At 48.9% G+C, this 22,899-nt stretch overlaps 3 protein-coding genes across 3 annotated transcripts; all 3 read right to left on the bottom strand.

Annotated features, from left to right (window-relative positions):
- Positions 1-6,490: 6,490 nt before the first annotated feature.
- Positions 6,491-6,884, bottom strand: FMAN_04890 (uncharacterized protein; the record flags this gene model as incomplete). Its single annotated transcript, XM_041828349.1, has 2 exons — positions 6,491-6,613; positions 6,849-6,884. 2 exons carry the CDS (start codon positions 6,882-6,884, stop codon positions 6,491-6,493), a joined length of 159 nt encoding a protein of 52 aa, XP_041679221.1.
- A 1,472-nt stretch (positions 6,885-8,356) lies between these two features.
- On the bottom strand, positions 8,357-10,203 carry FMAN_04891 (uncharacterized protein; the record flags this gene model as incomplete). The annotated part of the gene is made up of 2 exons (XM_041828348.1): positions 8,357-10,006; positions 10,066-10,203. The coding sequence occupies 2 exons, from the start codon at positions 10,201-10,203 to the stop codon at positions 8,357-8,359; spliced, it is 1,788 nt and encodes a 595-aa protein (XP_041679220.1).
- Positions 10,204-14,282: 4,079 nt separating this feature from the next.
- Positions 14,283-15,959, bottom strand: FMAN_04892 (uncharacterized protein; the record flags this gene model as incomplete). The annotated part of the gene is made up of 1 exon (XM_041828347.1): positions 14,283-15,959. The coding sequence occupies one exon, from the start codon at positions 15,957-15,959 to the stop codon at positions 14,283-14,285; it is 1,677 nt and encodes a 558-aa protein (XP_041679219.1).
- Between the last annotated feature and the right edge of the window lie 6,940 nt (positions 15,960-22,899).

Here is a 22,899-nt window from a genome sequence, read left to right as displayed (position 1 = left end):
GGCGGCGTCTATCCGTCGTTGGACGGCCGCTAGAATCATTTCTCCAAATCAATGGACGGAACGGTACAGCAAGCAGAGTGCGATGAAATTCTCTGCCGTGCGTGCTGTTGCGTGCTTGTGCTGTGTTGTCTCTCCTACTCACAGATACCTGTGGTGTCTGGGATTGGCGACAGTTGAAACGAATGGCACCGAGCATCAGAGTAACGACCCTTGATCTCAACGGTGCACGGTCTAGCAGAACGTTTTGCAACAATGCTTAAAAAAAAAATAAATAAAAAAAAAACCCATGGCATTGCTCAATTTCAATTCATAAACTCTCTCTCTCTCTCTCCCTCTAACTCCCTCTCTCTCTAAACGTTGATCAACCTTATATCGCCAAACAAGGTGTTGGTCAAGGATGTACCGCACATCAGTGGGGTAGACAAGACGTCGAACCTCAAACGGAAGTGAAGAGGAGGGAGAACCTGCGACAAAGCATTGGAGACAAAGGTGACACGCTTGCACGACGGGACAAGAACAAGAGGCACATTCCCATTTCAACGACTTTGTCATTGGCCGAGTCCCCCTGTCGAGTCGGAGAGAGGAAGAATGAAAGAAGACCTAATCGAGGTTGAAAGAAATATCTCGACAATATCAGTCTGGACAAAGCGAACGCTGTTGGCTGAACGTTTTTTGTTCTCCTTATTATATCAAAGGTCGAGGTTGAGTCTCATTGCACCCCGGGACTGTGACTTGGACGGGGACTGGAGAAGTCCTGGTTGTTTGAAAAGGGCAGACATCCCTGTTCCCCTAGTCTGGTTGGGGAATTGTGAGGGCGCCCAGGTACGGTACCAGGTACATTGATGGGCGCCAGCATTGACAGAGGATGTCTATTTGTTCTTGTCTTCCATGTTTGAAGCCAGTCCTCGAGCACATTGCATTGTGTTTCTTGCATGCACATACACACACAGTTCTATTATAGGATCTCGTTCATTTCAACTGGCTTCCAAGGACAATCTGAGCATGATCAATCAAGATGCACTTTCAACAGGCTGCAGCGGCATGTCTGAAATGCAAGGCAAGGTAAAAAAGAGAGAGGCGGCCCACCCGCGTCCAATGTATGGAAGACTTCCACTTCCACTCCCACTTCCACTTTCACTTCCACGTACTTTGCCTTGCATGAGGGAAGTGTTTGAAGGTGGTGGGATTGGTAGTTGGTGGTGGTGGTGGGCTGTCAGTCACTGGCCTTGGCTCGTGGATCATCCGTCACCTCAGCAGGACATGATGCGACTTCTGACCAGATCGCCAGTAAATGGTGGTTGAAAGATAGGAGAGTTCCTGATGCTCAGAGAACAATTGAATGAGATGTTGAGCATCTTGCTTACGGTGGTGCTTGTGAATGGAGAGAGATTGACGGGGGGTAAACAATAATAAGGGGACCCATTCTTGTCAAGGGATCTCATAGTCCAAACTCCACCTCATCAACGACCTCGACGACACACCGTCCGTCCGTCAAGCCAGAAGACAGGCAGTAGTTAAGAAGAAAGGACTTGGAGGAAACTGTGGCTTGGGAATACACTCTCATTCAGATATCTCATGATCATTGAAGTTCCCTGAATTCTTCAAGATGAATCTATGAGCATCTGCTGCTAAGCCTACGGTTCCTTGGAAAAAAGAGTTGGATGCGGAGATGCCACGAGGCCCGGGATGTCATCGTCACACACACTCACTCACACCGGGCACTGACAGAGATATTGACTGAGCATCAGCAAGTCATTTCTTTCATCTCCTTTCATTTCATCGATAAAGGGGCATGAAAGAGTCTTCTCTCGATCATATATAAAAAGTAAATGCCGACAGCACAATCAATCTGAAGATCTATCCCAGACCATGCAAAGTCAATCCATTCTCATCAATCATTCAAGTGTTTTTTTATTTTAGTCTCTTAGTCTCTTGAGCTTCCCTTCTCTTCCCGCCCTTGGTCGCCTCACCAGGGAGCGTGGTCCTAAAACCCCTGCACATGCCCCCATGTGCATCTGGGAAGACCCCCGTCCGCTCACACCTTTTTTGGAGGCGCGCTCAGTGTTGCTCTCTCATCGATGGATGGATGTGATAGTGTGAACTGTCGGCGCTTGATTTACTAGGCGATCTTGAAGAAAATCGACAATCTACATTGCTCCCACTCTCAAAATTCGAGATATCTTGTGTATTTGGCCCTCTGAGAGCAGAAAACCTTGACATCGAGGAGGATCAAAAAGGTGGGAGGGGCCCTGGTCAGGCTGGCTTAATGCCGTCACCACCATTACCACCAATTCATTCACCTTTTGGTGGTGAATGGTGGCTCCTGGCTCCTGGCTTCTGGCTCCTAGGCTTGGGTGGGCTTAGTGCCACCGCTTTAGCTTCAGGCCAATTGGCCAGATGAAGAAAAACCAGGGCAGTCGAGGGGTCCTCATGAATCTCCATCTTGCTTCGTTCAGTCAGTTCTGACTGATTGCTGTGCTTGATCTGGGATGGATGTTTTACAGTGATAATGTGATATGATATGGTATCAGCAATACCACCATGTTTTTGTCTCACCCTTATCATGAATGTTTCGGCATATGTGTGCAGTAGATACATAGATATGGACATTAATGAATGTCAGATTGAGTTGGGCATCTCAGCCCTGCCCAACTCCCTCCCCTCGTTAGGTGAGGTGAGGAAGTCCAGTCCAGTCCAGTCCATCCATCCACTCACTCGAGGCGGAGAGGTCCTCATTGTTACTGTTACTGTTGCTGTACTCCAACTCAAGTTTCAACCGCTGGAGCACCACTGAATGTGGATCTCTGATCTCATCTCATCATCACGTACAAACCACTTTCTCTTTCTCGTTCTCCTCTTCGTCTGTCAGCTTTACATCCGAGTTGCGTTCGACGTCTCTTTTCAGCCTCGATCCAATAACGTCAAACTTTCCATGGTGTATTGCTCCCCTTGCTGACCATCAAAGGGAATAACTCTGGTAGCGTCGAATTCTAAAATCGCCCGGACCCTGGCATTTCTCACCTGGTCTGGTCTGGCCTGACTTGACTTTGATGACCTGGGGGCCAGCCCTCCAAGACCCAGACCGACGGGACTCGAATTGGGATTCTCGATCGTCCCGCTTACGATCCAACCGTTGGTGGCGTATCTGCGCATCTCTTTCTCTCTGTCTTGTCGCCATCTTTGCTCGATAACTGCGTTTGTTACAGCGGTGAATGAATGATTGACCAAACATACAGATGCAACTGAAGTCGAAGTAACTTGGCTGTCATTCATATGTATGTATGTGTATGCAAGTCTTGGTTCGATTTCCTTTTTCTCCTCTCTTGTTTCTTTTTTCCTCGCAAGTAGTGATTGCCCACTGCAACCTTTTTAGCGCCCAGCTGATGAACCACCCCGTAAAAGTTCAAACCAGTCCAAACACATGATCCAGCTGCATCTCCCGAGACACACATCACCCGGGAATCCTATCAGCGGTTCTGTCTCTACACAAAACCAGATCTTGTCGTGTCTTTTTGATTGCGAACCATCCAATAGGAAATCATGTTCTCGCGGGTATTTTTTTTTCTCTTTCCTTTGAAAGGGGCACGGAATATGCTGCAAGGTACCAACAGACACTGAAGCCAGTGAGTGGATGGGACATCTACCCTGCATCAAACATCTCTTTGATTGACGCTGCCAAGATGGACGGTCAATTTCAAGAGAGATCTTGGCTTGTATGGAGAGAGCTGGACTTTAGGCGTTGGTCTTGACTCGTAATACGATTATTGTGTAGCTGATGTACAGATGCTCCTTGCGTTAACCCAAGCTCTTGGTACGGGCCGGGGCAAATATGTCGAATATCCAGTCAGAATTCACCGAGCGACATTGTCCTTTCCACGCGACTCGCAGGTCCTGACAAATGCCGTCGATCTGCCATCACCGCCTCCAAGCTTTGCAGCCTCGGACTCTACTGACCGCCAACATGAGAAGATAGACCAAGTACTGGTTCGACTACCGCCTCTCGTATGTGATAGCAGAAACACAAGCCTGCAAGTCAGGCTGTATTCATTGCTGTCTCCTTCGTTTCTTTTTGTCTTATTCCGCCCAGCGACGATCCGCTTTAGCTCCCGCATCAACATGTGGCTGGTGAGATCTGACAACCAACCCCACCATGTTCCCCAAATGGAGACTTTTGGCCCTAAGAAACTCTATTGAACAGATTCGGATGGTTTTTTGCTCCTCAAGACGAAACGTTACTCTTAGCTGAGGTCTGTTATTGAACTTTGGTAGCTCAATGGCATACGGGAATCTCACCATCTCAGCCTATGACTGCCTCATCACCAAGAATAACACTCGTGCTACCTCAGTTTCAAGCCGCTGCCTGAATTGCGTGTATGCCCCAAAAGTATGTAGGAGAATGTCTCACTGCAGCTCCTCTCTGCTTGGAGAATCCCCTCCCCTTTCCCTTCATTCGCCTCATCCTGCCCTGCTTTGTCCGCTCAGCCATGCTATCCCATGCTATTCCCATGCCCCTGCAGCTGGTCCAAGAATCAGCCTGTGCCGTGCGCTTTGACATTGGCCCACGCCCGGACAAATCCGTTCATTCGTGTTTCTTCAGCTTGCATGTACCTTTCTTTCTCATTCTCTCTGTCTGTAACATGTCTCTCCAGGTCGACGAGATATGCTTGTTATTGTTGATCTGCGTATGCGTAAACAGCTTGACTCGCTTATAATTACGTCCCTGCCAGTTGGCGACGCCCACGTAAGGAATAGTTCGTGGCCTAGTTCGTGATGGTCTTGTCCTAGACAGAGCCGATGCCGTTTGGCGCCGGGAGGCTTTTGGAGCTATTGTCTCCAAATATTTTCCTCGCCCTTTTTGGTAGACCTGCCTGAAGAGGACGAGGACGAGGATGAACAACAGGACGCACAATGTACTGTGGACTTTCAGTCCGGCAAACATCGCATCTCACTTATTGTTGTGGTCAGACCCAGACCCGAGTTGGTGGTCGAGTCACGATAGAACCATGAATGCCGAATCGATCACGTCAGCCAACTACGCTACGTATGTTGGGGACACCAACGTGGCTGATGCCCCTGACATGTTCTTCCGGCTTCAGGCTGATCTTTTGAATCAAGGAGTTATTGTTCACTTGGGAGGCCCTCGGACTTGAAATGAGCTTTAAGGGTATTCATTTCAAGGCATCGTATTGTGCTTTGCAAATGAGATGCTATAGTCAACGCTCAATATAATAACCAAGAGTCTAATTGCATCCAACGATCGACCCAGCTAGCCGGGAGCCTGTGGGAATTGGATGGAATGTGGATGGAATTCCAAAATATCGCCACAGACAGGGGCAGGCCAATCCATGTCTGCTTGCTTTTCCTCTTTTGTCGTGCTGCATCTTAACAAGTTCCATCGAGACGCATTCACATGATTCAAGCAGACAGAGTTGGACTCTTGTTTCAAACGGTTACGAAGCTGCAGGTTATGGATAAAAAGAAAAGACTCACCCACAAAAGAGAGTTTGTTTGACGGCGCAGAGAATAGAATGTTTTAGAGACAACGAACGAGCCTCTCACACGTGTTGAGAGCTGTCGCTGTAGCTGGATGTGTCGCCAAGAAGCGAAAATCAGGGTTCCGTGACAGGGAACAACCCTGTAGACGCGCCATGAGCATCTGTCAATCAATCAATGAGGGATCCATTTTCAATCAAATTGAGCCACAGGCAAACATTTCATTTCAAAAGGGGCACAGCAGCAGAGACGGAGACAGAGACAGAGACAGAGGACTCAATAACTGCAATTGCCACAGAGTTCAGCGCTCTTCGTTTCAGAGGCTGGTTTGTTTGCCTGTCTATTCTCCCGCTATTTCAATGCCTGTCAACCTCTACTGTCTGTCACGTTTTGACCATGTTAGTACTGTCTAAGATGAGAGCCGCCCTTGTTTCATGTCTGCAGTAAACTTTGGAAAAGCGCAACTCATCGTGTAATAGACAACGCTTTGATTCAGTACCGCATCAAACTTGACGTTGGAACGGCGTCATCTATCAAGCCTCAGTCGTGATCTCCCAGTGTCTGGCTCTGTCTGTAACACCAAGGTCGAGCCAAAGTTTCACTATCACAATCTACATCAACATCAGCTCATCACACAGGATGGACTCGCAAAAGACGAGAACCTGACATCACCAAACAAGCCAACTGTCAAGATTCGACCGAATCTGGGAGCGCCACAGGGTTTGCACCAAACCTTGGACTGGTCATGGGCGAAGCCATCATTGATGTTGTACCAATCATGAGCACTGTTGGTTCTCGACTGCCAAGCCCTTTACCAAAAACTTTGTAGACGGACGTTGAAGGGCTCGACTACCTGAATGGCTCTGCAAGGGCCTTGATCGGCTGGGCCGTTCTGAACGGCGTGAAGCAGTTCAGTTCCTGGGCTAGACCTGGCTACGGCCTAAACTTATAATGCCTAGGTGTTTGTACTGGCAGCTGTCGACAGTACACGCTGTGCTTACAGGTTGTCGATGATGATGCCCGGTGCAACAGAAGAACTGCCAACTGATGTGGGAGAATGAGGGACTGTGATGCTTTTCTCAATTTGCACCTTGGCGATTTTGAGACTCAAGTGATCCTTCTGTCCATCAAGTTAGGTGGCTCTCCCAACGCCCGCATATCCTTTGACTTGTGATGGCCTCTAGAGACATTATCGAAATGATCGGCTCGACTGGAATGCGGGAGCCCGATAGTGTCGCTTGTTCCTGATACCATGATCGCCTAACTTCTCTAAGAATTGTGGAACATTCCGAAACGTTTTATTAGACTTGTCAAACTGGCACGTTTGCGGGACCAAAGTTCCGTTGACTACATACGTTGTTGCTGGGGACGACAGTACGTTTTACAGCCATTGAGCATTGAGATGCCCTTGATGGACATGAGATAAACCAAGCCAAATTTCCGTGGAGGTTCGCAAGAAACTTATCTTCTCACTGCTGTAGGCGCTCATAAACATGTGGTAGGCAGTGTCGTGTTAAAGGGGACTATGAGAGATTCCCATTGAAACATCGAGGACTTCAGAAGGACAACCAGCTTCGATTGCCACCAGCTACGACGCGGGTAACATGACCCTGATGTTGAAATGCCTGGCCTGTTTTCTTATGGCAAAATGCCAGTATATTAAATCTGATGCTGAGCTGGTAGAGCACTCATCCCTGTATTGACAAAGCCGGTGGCGGATGATGAGGGCAGATACTACCTCGAAGGTTTACTCTTTAAAGGCGCTCAACTTAGAAACACACATTAGTCTGGCATGTGAAATTATTGGCCGGCACTTTGAAACGCCAAAGATGTATCCTTACACTGACTGTTGTCAAGTTGCTGGCGACGTCGTTCATCAAAGACACAACCACCGAGCCATCGGTTTCGGTCGGCATGGGATCTACATGAAAGCGACATAACTACCATAAATACATCCATGAAGGGAGACATACTAGCTGATTTGATCTCATGTCCGCTATGTCGCGTGACAAAGAAGATGTTCGACGTGTGTTTCAACGAAGCTCTTGTGTATAGTATGCGTTGCATAGCCAGACTCTACCTTTAGAGTTCGAATCATATTTTTTTGACACTCTCGCAATAGGATTTCAATATGAACACACAGAGATATACAAGAATGATTAGAAGAGGATGACGCATATGTTAATCTCAAGGAATATTGCGGTGGGCATTTCATGGGCCCCTTTACCTCTACAGACAACTATTTGAATACCATCAAATGCTGGCTTGAAGTTCAGATTCTGATGTTCTCAGTTTAACCCTGACCTGAACTGAACTTCTCACGGCTGTTAATTCTTAAGTATTGAATAAACGATCATTAGCAACCTCAATGTGCTACGTTATGGTTACCTAGCGGTGCGAACAAGTGTAGCCGCACTCCTACGTGCTTCTCATTCAAGGAGAGTAGTGCATGTACTGAGATAGTGGTACCCGGGGTGGTTGATCAAGTATCAATGGGGTCTTTTGGAACATATTCTCTTGATCTCTCGATCTATCTTGTTCCGAGACCATCACACACGCCTGGCGATATGGATGGAAAGTCATGACCGACTAGTCACGACACGCGATGGAGGAACATGGATGCGGAGAACACATTACCAATAACAATAACTATAACTATAACTACATGTGTACATTATCTTCCTAAATGCGTAACAGGCTTTCAGTATGCGCTACCGCCACTTTCATGATGGGCTTAAAACGGCAAACCAGATCCCAGAGTACTCCCTCGCCATCATATAGAAACATGTAAATAAAGCACAAACTCATGATACAATACAAGATTTCAGAATCGTCTCTTTTGAGAACCGTCTGTCATGCTATATCAACCAGCAACAGCTCGGCCGACAGCACCAGCAATCTCGCCGAACAGAATACCTTTGAACACATTCTCGCCCATGGTCTGAGTCCAGGCGCCAGCCTCCTTGAGACGAGCCTTCCAGGCCTCCTTCTGTTCCTCGCCTAACTCCTCCCAAGTCTTGCCTGGGCCATGGACAGATGGCTCGTGGACATCAAGCTTGAGTTCCGGGGCTTGGCCGTCTTCACCGGCAGTTGCAGGAGGCACATCACCTTCGTAAACAACCAGAGTTTCACCAGTGGCAGCCTTGGCGATATCGCGACCAGCAAGCTTGGCAAGAAATTCGTCAGCTAAGAAGGCGGCGGGTGGGTGATCGGGGCTGCGCAAACTGCCGTGCCATGATGGGAATATCTTCTGCACACCAAGAACTGGGCGAGATCCGCCATAGAGCTCGAGAACAGTTTGCGCAACGAGGGCCATGATAAGCGCCATGATGGCCATCGTGATACCGAGGCCACGAGAGGAAACACCGCGGGACTTCATAGCTGTGACGTAGCGAACTGGACGAGGAGGTCCCTTCGGATTGCGGGGAAACTTATCCACATGCTTCGCAAGGGGAATGCTATGGACAGCGACCGTCTTCTGGAGAGATGTGCTGGCGAGTTTGATGTACTGTTGGCGAAGGTTGTTCTTGGGTGTCTGGAAGTGAGAGAATGCCACTCCCGTAATATTGTCTGTTCCGTGGACTTCCTTGAGAGTGTGTAGGTGCCACATTTTAGCCAGCAGCTCAACAGTGCCGCCCGTTGTATGTTCCAGTGTATAGAGTGAAATGGATGAATCATGGCCTGCAATAGCGATGATGAACTGTGTATCGCCGAGGGCGTTCAGAGGAGAAGCTGGAGGTGATAGGTTCGCAACAGCAAGAGCAGTGGCAGAAATCTTCCTTGGTATCCTGGCGTTGATGGACAGGCGTGCATCTGGTTGGCTGTCCTTGGGTAATCTCAAAGCCTGTATCACAACTCCGCTTCGCTTGGGTAAGTTGGACGCAGCGACGAGGAAATGAGGGCTGAGATAACGAATTGCTCGGAAAGCAGGCCGTTCGCCATGGTCGTCTGGCATAACGTATACCCGCTGTGGTTCGTTGGTCTCCTTGGCGCCGACATTGACAAGATACAGTTCGTACTTGTAGCAGTAGGCAACCTGAAACTCATTCTCTCCTGTTTGCACAATATCCAAATCCTCGGCCTCCTTGTCTAGTTTCAGAACATTTCGTAGCTTGGCTGTAGCACCCGCAGCGTCAAAGATAGCCAATTGGGGCTCCTTGCCCATTGCTGTAGCTGCAGCACCAGTCGATCCCGCAATGCGCAATAGTCGCTGATATGTATCGAGGTCAGGGTTTTCGAAGAGAGAGGTACGCGCGACCTCTGAGATGTTGGCATCGGGTGTCTTAGCCCCAACGGCAGTGCGCAGCTTCGAAGGGTCGACGCTTAGGATTCGGAGGTGTTCATTCTTGCCCTTTGCGATGCTATCTGGGCTGGAGTTGACGCCGGCGTAGAGATATGTTGTCTTTCCCTTGTGAGGGCCAACTGCCAGGGACATGACGCTGTCTTCATCGCGTGAAAGGTTGATCTCTCCAGCCGTTCGTAGTTCTGTTTGAGAAACGCCTTCGAGGACAGTCTGCGCATCTCGTTAGTCCATTGCTATGCGCCAGTCATTACCTGTAGAAACCGACTTACAATTTTGTTTCCAACACCAGAGCGGCCAGCACCACCTCCACCACCTACAACTACTCGGGTCGAATCCTCGGGGTCAAAATCGACGGCGTAGAGAGGGTAATCGAGCTGGATACTCGAGCGAGGGAATAAGGAGGCCATGGTGGCGATGAGGCAATGCCTCTTTTGTGGTATCTGGGAGCTTGCGGAGAGAGAAACTGTCTTCAATGGAGCCAAATTCGCAATGCGCCTGACAGATACTGACGTGACGTTGATCGCGGGGTGTTTGGTGTTGAGGTGACGCTCAAGGCCAGATGTCGAGCTTGGAGCTTGCTGGTTGGCCAGAACAGATCCCAGCCACACGTGGCGGCCACATGGTGTGGCTTGACTTATACAATCTTGGGACTCATTTTCAGATCAAAGAATTTGAATTAACCGGGGGATTTAATTGATGTAACTATAAATTAAAGCTAAAGGGATGGTTGCCGCATCTTAATCAGGTACTTGCATGATTATAAAGAAGTGGTTGATCCCTGTTAGCTCTTGACGGCGTCTGATACCGATAAACATGACTACTTAGGCGAGGTTTGATATTGATCAAGCATAAAGCGAGCACGACTCAGTAATGATGTCCTTAAAGAGATTGATAGCGACTGTGATATGAAGAGAGTGGCTGGCTCATCATTTAGTTTGTGTTTTACCCCAATCACTTTGAAATCTGCATTTTGGCGAATCGTTGAGTATCATCTTGTCAAGGCTATATCGGGTTATCTTGTATGGATCGACGACATGCTATTGACACTTGTTGTGTGGCTTCAGCCTTTCACTGCTGAACCTCATCATAGAACGTAATATTAATTGGACGTAACGTAATACTGTAGAAGATACGATTGTTGCAAAGATGATACAGCGCTATTGACAAACTGTAAGCCGAGGACCTGTGAATATTAGATTAACAACTCCAAGGCGTAAATCTATAAACCAAAGGAACCATGGCACAGAAATCAGCAAGACATGACATGGGAACCTTGAAGTTCATGTCCGTAGATCATGCATGTCACAGTGGCAATGAGTACAATTTGTTTATACGAGAATGATACCGTTCCCTACCCAGTGGCGAGAAGGCCTGATGCCAAGGTCCTCATTGTAGAAGGTGATTCAGTCCGAGTTCCCAAATTCAGACACGGTCAATGGGAATAAGCATCACGACGAAGCATAAATCCAGGGCAGTTCCTCTATTGGTTCATCACAGTGACTCGGAATATTCAGCATGAGCGAGGCGTCGAGTAAACAACCATCCCATTTCGCTTTACCCCTTGTGCCAAACCAGATGAGGAGCAAGACAAGCAGGTTACACTTAGAAAGGAATGAATCTCCGCCTGTTCTTTGATTTGGCTGCTTAACTAGCGTTGTTCTCGCAGCCATAGCTGCGGTGTCAGTTGACTGCGGCTAGCTGCAAGCCTTCCTTGCGTTGTGCATATAAGTGACATGTCAACCACGGACCGTAGATTGTGAGGCAGAGATCAAAAGAGGAAAGAAAGGAAGTGGAAAGTAACCCCAATACGCGACATATGTAAGCAATGTTTGCATACGAGGCCTCCCTTTGCAATTAATTGACGAGGTATTGCTCTATAGCCTATAAACTGACGGGTGTTTGCGCAACCCCAAGGTTTAGAGTGCAGCACCTGGCGCCACAGTATGCAGAACAGGGCCCTCGTTATAGGTACACACTGTAATTTTCATGAGATAAATTGCATCCACTTTCTGCATAACTAATAAATCGCCTGATCTTTTTACTTGACCTATGGTGTGCACTCGGCATCAGAGAGTTCTTGTTGCCTTTCAGTTTGGTTTTTGCACTTGAACACGATGTATTCGTGAACCGAGGCCAAGAATGTAATATTTTCAGACAAGTTGGCACCAAGACTAACAGAATCAACCATGTTACAACTGTAAAACAAAATCTTCCCTATTGTCAAGGTATAATGAGTACCAACCTACCTTAGCCTATAGCGCACAGTGCGGGCTGAGATGGTGTCGGCGTTGATGGCTGGCTGCCAGGATGATGCTGGGAATACAGGCAGGAGATCAGATTTCTCGTTCAGCTAAAGCAGATGACATGATCCGATAACGCGGGATAGCGCGATCACAGTGTGGGGGCCGGGTATGACAAGATGATAATACCACGGGATTACGTACCTAAAAGTTACGTTAGTCAGTATGGAATTAGGTTGATGAAGATCAACTCTATCACAGATTATCGAGTAGACACAGAACCGAGATTACAGTAGGATCCTCCAACCTTAAGGCACCTTACACTGGAGATTGGGCACTGAGTGAGTGATACCTAATCCAAATAGGTACCTACTGCCCTCTAGGTAGGTGCCCAATTGTGTATGTACGTACCTACCTACCTACACTCTCACTACGACAATCTTGTAAAAGTGCGACTAATAACAACCCCTGCTTGAAGAAGTGTGATCTAATGTGAATCACCACTATCTCCATGCACACAATATGACAGAATAGGAAACTAATGTGCCTTAGCCGCTAGCCGCCCAGTGCCCAAAAAAACAGTCAAACTCTTTTTTTTACTCGTCACACCCCTGGCCAAGAGCCGAGATTGGAGGATGTGACGACAACAGACCACACACACTGTAACACGACCAGAGGCAACAAAAACCAAGCACATGCAGATACTGGTATCTGCTAAAGCTAATATGGGTGTAAGCAAGCACACGCATGCTGTACCGTATGTATATGCAGCTACACTACGTGCATGTCCTGTCCTGTATGTATGTATGTACTGCAACACCCCTGCCCCTGGGAACATTCCCGTTGGCTTAACTGCCGCTAACTTTGGGAGCATGCAACAACCGTCACAGACAGCACCAACGCCATATGTTTGCATGAGGTGGCTTTGACCGTTGTCCACTGCCCAAGGTAAGGCGAGTCAGAGAGGGAGAGGGGGGGGAGAGGGGACAACAAAAGAGACCATCAAGTGTTTCGGACACGTCACTTGTGTATCCCAGCAGAAGAAATCTCTTACAGCATACGGAGTAATATCCGTACATATGACAATATCACGGCCATTCTCACTCACATGCGTTGTTGTCTCTGTTCTCCATCTCGATATCTTGCTGCAATCTGGTTGTAACAGCCGTAGCACCTCGACTCATAGTAAAGTCATTGCCATGAACACTGAAATACCAAATTATAATTAAGTGCAGGAAATACTTCCTCCACAAACGCTTGTTTCTAGTGTTTCTCACTCTATCCTATACTATACTAGACTATGTAACTCAAGAGCTTTTCGATTCATAAAAAGATCCGGGGTATCAGGTAACACTCACCAAAGCACTCTCCCACAACAAAGGAAAGCCAAAGAGCCGAGAGAACTCCTGCCTAATCCCAAACCACTTCCCGCTAGATAAATATTGGATACAAAGCTAAATTCACAATTCCAATCTGGTATCAAATGACTTGCTAACAACAAAACAACCAAAACAATAGCTATGAACCATTCATAAAACACAAAGGAAACACCAAAATGAAAATGGGTCATGGTCGATACCGCACCTATGCCATTACTGGAGACACTGGTTTTGAGCGGCAAGCCCCAAGTAACTGTAATTCAAGGTATTCTTCTGCCGCGTGCTTTTGTGAAGCGCAGCTGCCTGTACTTGTTGATCGAGTATACCATCGCCTTCGAGACGACGTACTGTTTGAGAAGCAAAGGCTCCAGGGATATCCGGCCGCAGAAGAGCTCTGCCTCATGACCCAGCTCAAGACAACTGGAGTCTGAAGCAACCAAGCAAATACAAAGGAGTAAAAAACAGACAGATACCTCAATATTCCAGTCCAGTCCGTCCCGTTTCCCAAGAGGAAGCACGGAATGACAAAGGCGAAAACATGTCCATAGTACAAAGATACATGCTTACACCAACACATCCGTCATGAGCACTCCGTGTATGCAAACAATGCTGAACTCGGACAACAGAAAACACGTAATCAGAACGGAGAACAAGGAAACAAGATAAGACAAGACAACATTACAAGTTGCGATAAATTCGTCGGTTGCCCAACAGATGCGTCTTCCAAAAGTCCCACCCGCGAGTTACCAAAATCATGCCAAAAACCTGAACCACTCCGATATTATATAATAGACGAGAACACTAGGTCTCCATAACTGTAATGCGTAGCCAAACGCTTGCAAGTCTCAAATCTCAAATCCCATCGCATTAAGGCCTGCGATGAGTGTCCCTTGTTGCCCAGCCAGTCTCTGTAACTCGAGGCTGAACGGGAACCCACTGACCAGTTCGCGGATCCTGCTCTTGAACCCCTGGCCCGGGGGGTGGGCCAGTAGGAGGTCGACCTTCCATCGCTCTCAGCGGCGGCAGCCTTTCACCGCTCGCCGAGGATGCCGCAGATGATGGCCGTGATGGCCCGCCATAACCTGGCATGGGCATTGGAGGTAGTCCACTAGGAGATGCACTCGGGTGGCCGCTCGCAGGGGACCCGTAAGGTGGTAGCGAATATTCAGGATGGTCGTCGGTTCGACGGCGTTGGGCTGGTCTTTCGTTCGATAGTACATCTCCGTAACTCATAGACCCAGATGGCCCCGATGCTAACGACCCAGTCTCTGCATAARAATTGYTTGTCGAAATAGTAGGACTAGGAGGTCCAGCAGCATGGCCACTTATTGATGGCGTTTGTGCGACAATGTCTCGTAAACGGTTACGGTCTTCACGGTAGAAGTCCCGCTGTTGAATCAACTCCTCGATCCGTATCTCCATGAGACGCCTTTCATCCCGAAGCTCTTGTAGCTGTTTTGAGTTCTCCTCCTGCATGATCTTCTTCTTCCTCCTGTGCCTCGTCGAAGCCACTGCATTTCTCTGCCTCTTCTCGTCTGCTTTCTTGGACGCTTGCGAAAAGTCCATATGCACAGGGATAGGTGCCTCGCTTCCCGGAAGTGCTAACATGGCTTGCTGTCCCTCAACGCCAAAAAGTGACCCTCCCATCCCATGTCTCCGCAGCGTTTCCGACCATGGCGAGGCGGACTCGCTTGGGGGCCCCGGACTCGGGAAGGGCCGACCAGCCTGCATGTTAGGAGAATATGAAGTTTGAGAATGTATCAGAGGCGGTTGCGTGCGGCCCGGCGCATGGCTGGAGGGGAAAGTAGAGAGAGGAGCTTGTGTCCCAGGAGAAGCGAGCGGCTGTGAATGCAACCTACCATGATCCGACATCGCTGAGGGAGGACCAGTGGGTGCTCCCGTCAGAGGATGTAGATGAGGATATTGAGTTCTGGTGTCTTCCGGCGTTATGTCTTCGAACGGTCGCTTAGCAGATGAAAAGCCATGTAAAGACTGTCGCCCATCAGATTCACGAGAGGGCACATGACTAACGCTTATGGCTCGAGGATGCTGTGTCGGGCTCGCTCTTGGTCTTGCACTATTCACGGCAGGAAATGGGAAAGCTGTTGGGGAATTGCGTCCAGACGAAGGCCCTCCAATAGGTGTCATCGGCCCTAAGGGCGTACCTGGAAGAGAAATTGATGCAGGCTGGGCTGGCGGGAAAGCTCGTGCGCCAGCAAAAGGCCCAGAGATTGAGCCAACTGCCTGGCCTGGTGTCACGGATTCAGATGGACGAGCTGTTGGAGGAAGATGACCATTACCCCCTGAAGCCAGTAGTCGTGGCTCCATAGGGTTGAGTATGTTATGGACACCAAGAGTCTTTTGGGGAACCTGCTGTAATCTTTCCTCGCCATTCGTATAAGGAACGTTGCTCAAATCTTGGCGCAGATCGCGGTCACTGAGCTGTCTATGTCGAACTGAGGAAGGCGAGACTTGGTCATCTCCCAAGGGGGACCTCGAAGAACGACGTGACGCATGTTGAGATGCTGGTCCAGTATGCGACATTGAGACTAGACCGCCTGTGCACACCTGGCCACGAGGGCCGGCACATTGACCCTCCCCGAGCCTGTCTAAAGATGGTAGTTTATTGTCCTGGCTGGCAGCCTGTTTCGATAGAGTAAAGTCTCTGGAAGGCCAGGTTGGTGTCGATGGTGTCCGTGGAGAGTTAGGCGATGCGCCGGTCGAATCTGTTGCGGCAGATCCGGGTCTGCTCTGAGATTGTTGTGCCTGCGACCACAGGCTTGTCGATTGAATCGCCAGATTGGATGGTTTGTTGATGCGGACGGGATGGGAAGATAACCCAAACAGTCCTCTCTTGAAGCAATACTAAGGCAGACTCTTCAGAGCTCCAGAGGGGAAGCAAGGGAGTCGAAATGCTATAAGAGTTCTGAGAATCCTCTTATAATCAACACTCTTGCGCAAGCCGAGTTAAAACAGGGGGGATTGGTACTGAAGAATAGAAAACCAATACGTCACCCGGGATGAAATCAGCAACAAGTACTGACCATGAACCGCACAACGCGATGTCTGAACTTTGGCTTGATTCAAGGGAAGCCAACTTAGCACACTCGCAAATAAGTTGCAGGTGAAGATGAACCACGTAAGTATGCTTGCCGAAAGCCAGTACTGGGGGCAGGGATATATCTCAAATGTACAGGCCTGCCAGCAAATCATACACCTCAAAGACAATTTCCCGTTCTGAATGGCCGATGCTGTGTGGCTATGGATGGAGCCAAGGTCTCAAGCAATCCTCTCGCCTTGCAATTCCAATTATTGGCTCTGCTGTACTGTACTTGGTCGCCCACGTCACCTCTTCTGGAGAGGATCTTACAGCCGCTTGAGATGAAATGCGAAGAACTTGAACAGATGCAGACGGTAGTTTCGTGGCTTAACAAGGAAGAACAAGTCTTGCCGGTTGATGGGAAGACTGTTGGTGAGCTGTATAGCCTGGTATCGTAAGGCTGTAAGAATAGGAAAAGGGAAAAGGGTAATAAAGATGAAGGAAGAACAGAGTAGTGTCAAGCACAGGGAAGTTCTAGTGATGTAAGATGTCTGTTCGGCACCAGCAAGAGAAAACATCTAGGTACGAGAAGCGAGTCTGTCCCAGGATGGGGCTATTGTAATCCAGGGCCACACTGTGTGGTATTCTTTATTTGCTCTGGTACGAACCATGTAAGCCTTGAGCTGGTCCTGGTACGGCGACAAGCCCTTATCAAGCCCCAGAACTGGCCCGGGCATCCAAAGTAGAAGTCCCGCAATGACCACGGTCAACACTTAGCGAAAGAAGCCGTGCTTAGCTTTTGAGACTAGGCTGGGGTTCAGAGCTAGGGCCCAACTGTGACCAAGCTAGGTAGCCAAGCTCTCATGAGATGAAATGGTGCTAATGCCGGGGAGCGTTTTGACCAGGGGAGGGTCATGAAGACTAAGAGTAGTGTGTACGTACCCAGACTCCGCGACATCAGGTCCTCAGCAAGGCTTAGGAGACTGGGGGGGTCCCTAAAGACGGGGAGCTGCCGGTAGCTTTGCCGTCATGTCAATTTTTTTTTTCAATCCTTCGTTCTTCTGTCAGGGTAGTCGGTGTGGTCTGCAAGCGAATTGAGCTCAATTCAAGCTTTCTCGGACCTTAATATCTGCGCCTGACGATATATGGAAGATTGCGGATGTATCAATAAATGTTAAAATGTCTACTGCAGGGTTCAATGGTCACAGAACCATACGAGGCCACCAAGGCTGGGAAAACAGGCAGGCCTCAGTCGAAAAAATCTGGATGCTTCGCATCATCCCAAAGCAAAGGCAGCTAACTAAACTGAACACACTGGACACCGCCATCAGTCTACGGATAGTTAGCTTAGAAACCGGCTGGCGGGCTAGCAACCCAAGCATCCGGAGACCAAGGGAAGCTAGAGCGGTCAACGGGAATGCCATGTGTACGTATCCGCAGTATGTGCGGTAGCCGTGGGCACGGTTGTGGTTGTGATATTCCGATCAGAGCACTGCATCGATCCCGTGCAAGATCAACTGCGGCCCGTCTATATCCAAGCCCAAGCGCCATCAGCATCTTCTATAGGTATCTTGCTTCTGAGATGCTGATGAAGATAGATGTATATTTATGCCACGAGACATAGTAGACACGAAGTGAATGACAGGATGGCAAGGTCCCATTGTCAGTGGGCGACTAGCCAATGTACGAAGTGGACCGTGGATCTGCTGTAAGTCAGTCTGAAGACGAGATTCTTGGCCAAGATAAAGTCGTAGTACATACACGCGGTAGCAATAACGCGTCTTGTGCAAACCCAAAAAGCAACGCTGGGCATGAGGTTGCAAAGCAGGCGAGAAAAGAGACGACAAAGACAAGCCCACTTGTACGGATACAGATACCGCTATGTTAGCCAAGATACAGTGCACACACTTGCAGGACAGTACGGGAATACCCAGGTCCGCATTTTTGGGGGGAGAGCTGAGAATCAGATGGGACAAAGAAACAAAAGATCGTCGTTACGCCCCGTGTCCGTGGTTTTGGGTGGTGCGGACCTTAGTCTAACTGACCCTGGCTAGTCGTTGCAAGGCCTTGGTTCCTTGAGCGGTGATTGCGTTCTAATTAACTGGTGTTACATTAGTTGATATGATATGTTTTCCTTTTTTTTTTCTTTCTCATGACCCAAAGCCAAAGTGCAAACTGTAGATTATCCACGGAGTTCGAACTGATGTGGGCACGCTTTGCAGGCCTCGAATGAGATGCGGATGTTGCAAGCTCGCATATAGAGTAGATCATTGTCGTTCATGATGACATGGCATTGCATATAGGGTCGCCCACCAAAACCCAAACCGGAATAACAGAGAGCCATGAATCCGCACAAGACAGCAGTCACTTGCATTGTCTTGCTTGCCCTGAGATGTGTGACTGAGACATAAAAGAGACGTTGGAAGCCAAGGTAGGGCAGGGCTGCAGATGGAGGCAAGGCCATACTGTACGTATGTGCTCTTAGAGACACCCCTTGAGGTGAAAGAAGAGAAGTCGACTCAGTTGAATAATTTGCTGGTCCATGTTGATGATGACGATGGTATCAAAAGCGAAAATGCCTACGAAGGTATTCATCTGCCGAAGAGTCAATCGGCGACAACTGATGTGAGATAGAGATTCCATTGGCAGGAAAAGCAAATCGTCAATCCCTTGAGCTTGGTCGAGGGAAGGAAGGAACCCTTTATGGTAGGCAGCTCGTCTACAGCCGCTGTCTACTAAATTGGCAGTCACGCAAGAGCTATCGTTACCTTGGGTAGTACAGGCATCAATGAAATGAGAAGAGCAGGTACAGTCGTGCCGTAATTAGCAATTCCCCTCAACGTCACCCACTTCAATATCTACTTGCCTAGCACTCCATGCATTCACTCATGGAAAACCCATTCCGAGTATCTCAATCACTATCCCTAGCAAACGTCGATTTCAACTTCAACTGTTCTAACTAAAACTTGTACGCGTCTCACGCCACGACATGCCAGGTCATGCACCAATTCTTGCGCGGAAAGACGGAAAGCCCCTGGGCTCTTGCGACTGTCTATTTCTACGATAAACACTCCGACACAGTGTTGTCCGCATCGCCAAGACTGATTCCAATACGCATTTCGTGTCTCGACAGACAAAAAGTCGTCTACGGCCCTTTTCCTATCCTGGACTTCGTTTATAGGATGTCTCGAAAACTGCGCTCATAATGCCGTGAGTGCTTTCACTCTCTTCTTCCCATCATGGTAGAAGCCGTGCGAAGTTCTTGATATTTGTTGACCGTTCCGTGCTCACGATGTTCGTCCCCCAAAACCCCTGGAGCGTTGATATACGGTACATTGGCCGAGGGGTGGGTGTGGGTGCAACGAGGGGCCCTCGGCGCACTGGCATTGCGCACGACGACAGCATTCTTAACGGGTCACGGTGAATTGCATAGCCAGGGGGCTCTACCGGGGAAGGGGTCCTGGCCCAGAGCTGCAAGGCCCGCCAGCGTGCAGATGCAACCATCCATGACAGTTGTCTCTAATGGGATGGACCAATCTGCGTTGAGTGGATGTCGGAGCTCTTACTGGCACAGGCGCGCGTACCGGGGCAATGGTTGGAGTCTAGCAAGCTTCTACGATCAGACGCGATATTACGTACCTATCGATAATGTCACGCGCAGGACGGGCGGATTAGATCGTGCCCCAGTAAAGAATGGTAGGTCATTACGACAAGTCACCACAGGCTTAAGCCAGACTCTTTCAGCGCTGCCGCGGTAAAAACAAACTTGTAGCCCATCAGACAATTCAAAATGCCCGTTATCCCCTCGCCTCCAATTACAAGACCACCAAATGAAGCACTAGCATGCATAACTCACTCCATTGACCAGTAATGAAAATGGACAAAAAGCAAACAATCAGAGATATTGACATGGCTGACTTTACCTAGCTGATCTTAGATTGGCATGCCTCGCACAGGTGCGTGCGGCCCAGGGGTGGTGTGACGTCGATGTGATTGTGCCCGTAGTGATTTATTTCAGACTCCCCAAGGAAATGAATCCGCCTCGAAAGCGAAATGAGGCGGACTAGACGTCAATAATGTTGGACCAAGGTTGACTTGAAACGCTATCACACCAAGCAGCAAAGTTCTATTCAGCGGCACGTTGCGGCGTTGAGAGGCACGGGACGGGGCGTGTTTAGTCGTTTGGCATCGCGTGAATGCTGTTGGCCAAAGGCGCCCTGGTCAAAACCGAAGTCCTCTGGTTCGAGTCTTGCTACATCAGCCTGATCCTTCAGCCTGGCTATTGAAAGGTGCTTATGCTAACCATTCCGACATGATTCCTTCTTTCCTTCATTTTCATGGCCATAGCTACGTACGACACAACTTCGCGACACTACAACAACTTCAAATTCGATTATGGTGTCGATCGTGGTGGGATGAGATATCGTTGAAAAATAGGTAGCCGAAAGCCTTGATTATTAACAAGACGCAACAATTGAAAGGTTTATGAGGTGGCGGTCTCATCAGTGCGGGGGTAGGATTAGTGGTGAAGTCCTATCACTTCCTCCGATTGTTGTGTAATTATACACAGATGCGGATGAAGTTCGACATTCAGACTACAGACATCTGCTTGGCTGTTACCGTCAATATCAACCTGCAGGACTCACCCAAATATAGCCTTGGCTACTTGGCCAGCAGAGTCCACAAGGACGACTCAAGCTGCGAGGCTGAGGAGAAGGCATGAAACAAGTCAAGTGTGTCGCCAGGATCAGGATCAGCCCCCATCCCTTGATGCTTATGGGCTTCTATGTACAATCAGCCCCGAAACGCATGTTTGTCAATTGCTATGTCAGACGTCCCATGTTAATGCCCTCCCAAGTCTTACACCGGCCCGTCCCTAGTAATTACTTTAGTCCTTTCGTATGATATGGCCTCCGCCCATCTCTAAAAGCTAATGATGATATCCTAGGTTTATTTCATGAAGTCGCCGCCATTTACTTTGCGCTTCCCACCCCTGCCTCGGAGCGATGACCAACCTTTTTGTCCTTTCGAGCTATCACCTCGTTAAAGTCCGACGACATCATAACCCTTGCTGAGACGCTGCAGACGTGGCCTTATTCCCCGAAACTCTATACCGCTTCGCGCTTGTGCTGTGAAGGAGGGCGGAGGGTTCAGAGGGGATCGAGGGGAGGAAATAAAACTTAGGACCTTAATCCTAAGTGATAAAAAGACTTAGGTAAGTTTTTATATATTTAGGAAATTCTTTGCTGAGTTTATTTTGACACCCAACATCAAGGCCTGATGTTTTCTTGCTCCCTGAGGGGGATCAATGTTCTGGCCCTTCAGCCTCGACAACTATCCCCGGCCTAGCAGCGGCGATCGTGGGCCCAAGACGCCTCCCGTGACCACGAGCGGTCAGGGAAAGCAGCCAGGGGTCAAAGAGCCAGGCAAAACGTTTCTAGCTAATCAACGAACATCTGTACACAGCTATGGCATGCATTTGCATCTGCAGCTAATTTGCCCTGCCCTGTCGTGCGTTGCGTCTTGTCGTGGCCCAGGATGTGCTGGCAGCGTGGTATTTCTTGGAGTTTACCCACACGACCCTAACAACTGAAGGCCAAGCAGGTCGAGGTGTCATAGCCGAGGCCAAATAGTTCACAGTCAGTTGTGTAGCTTGGGCCTGGTTCATGCAGAAGCCCACTCTTGCATCTACGACATGCAGCAGCACAGCATCGACGCACCACTAACCAACGACTACACACACACTGCATAGCTAGTGAATGCGGGTAACAGTGTTGGTAGGCATCTGTCAGCCAACGGTGCCGCGCCCGCTTCACTCCTTTTTACTGCTGCAGCATCTTTGCTGCTTCAAAGCAGGGCGGTGTGAGTGTGTGTCTCGCTTGCATACATTTGACCGGCCGACAGATGTGTGAGAACTGCGGGTTGAGCTGTACTTGATGCGTTGTCCTTTGACGTTCCAGTTTACTCGCCATGAGGGTGGTGTTGCTGCCCGATGACGACCTGATGGTTCCGCGACCGGAGGGAAGACTTGACAAGCCTTTGAAGGCGTTCTTGGGCTTCAACTCACGATGCTTCGCGAATGTGTGTTTTCTGCTCGAATCGGGTGAGTTGATCGTTGACCACGTCAGTACGTTGTTGGCGTGCATATGTGAGGAAGTGAGGAAGTTTTCGACTGGAGTAGAAGGCTTTCATTGGTCATGCTCGCTCACATTCTCAACCAAGCTACCTATTCTGATGCGAGGAGTCATCCATCGAACTGGGGTGCGGATGCGATTCGGTATTCGTCCTGGGAAAGGTCCAAGTATTGAAGAGCGTGGGGGTTGGCCATAACGATCTTGATCATGCCCCACGTGCAAACTCGAAGACGAACAACACCAGAGATTCAGAGCCCACAGTAAAAATGAGACTTGCTGGACGAAGGCTTGAGTCTAAGAAAGAGTGAGT

The sequence above is a fragment of the Fusarium mangiferae genome, assembly GCF_900044065.1.
Source record: "Fusarium mangiferae strain MRC7560 genome assembly, contig: FMAN_scaffold003, whole genome shotgun sequence".
In the NCBI taxonomy this organism is placed as follows: domain Eukaryota; kingdom Fungi; phylum Ascomycota; class Sordariomycetes; order Hypocreales; family Nectriaceae; genus Fusarium; species Fusarium mangiferae.
This window is presented reverse-complemented; position numbering and strand designations above follow the sequence as displayed.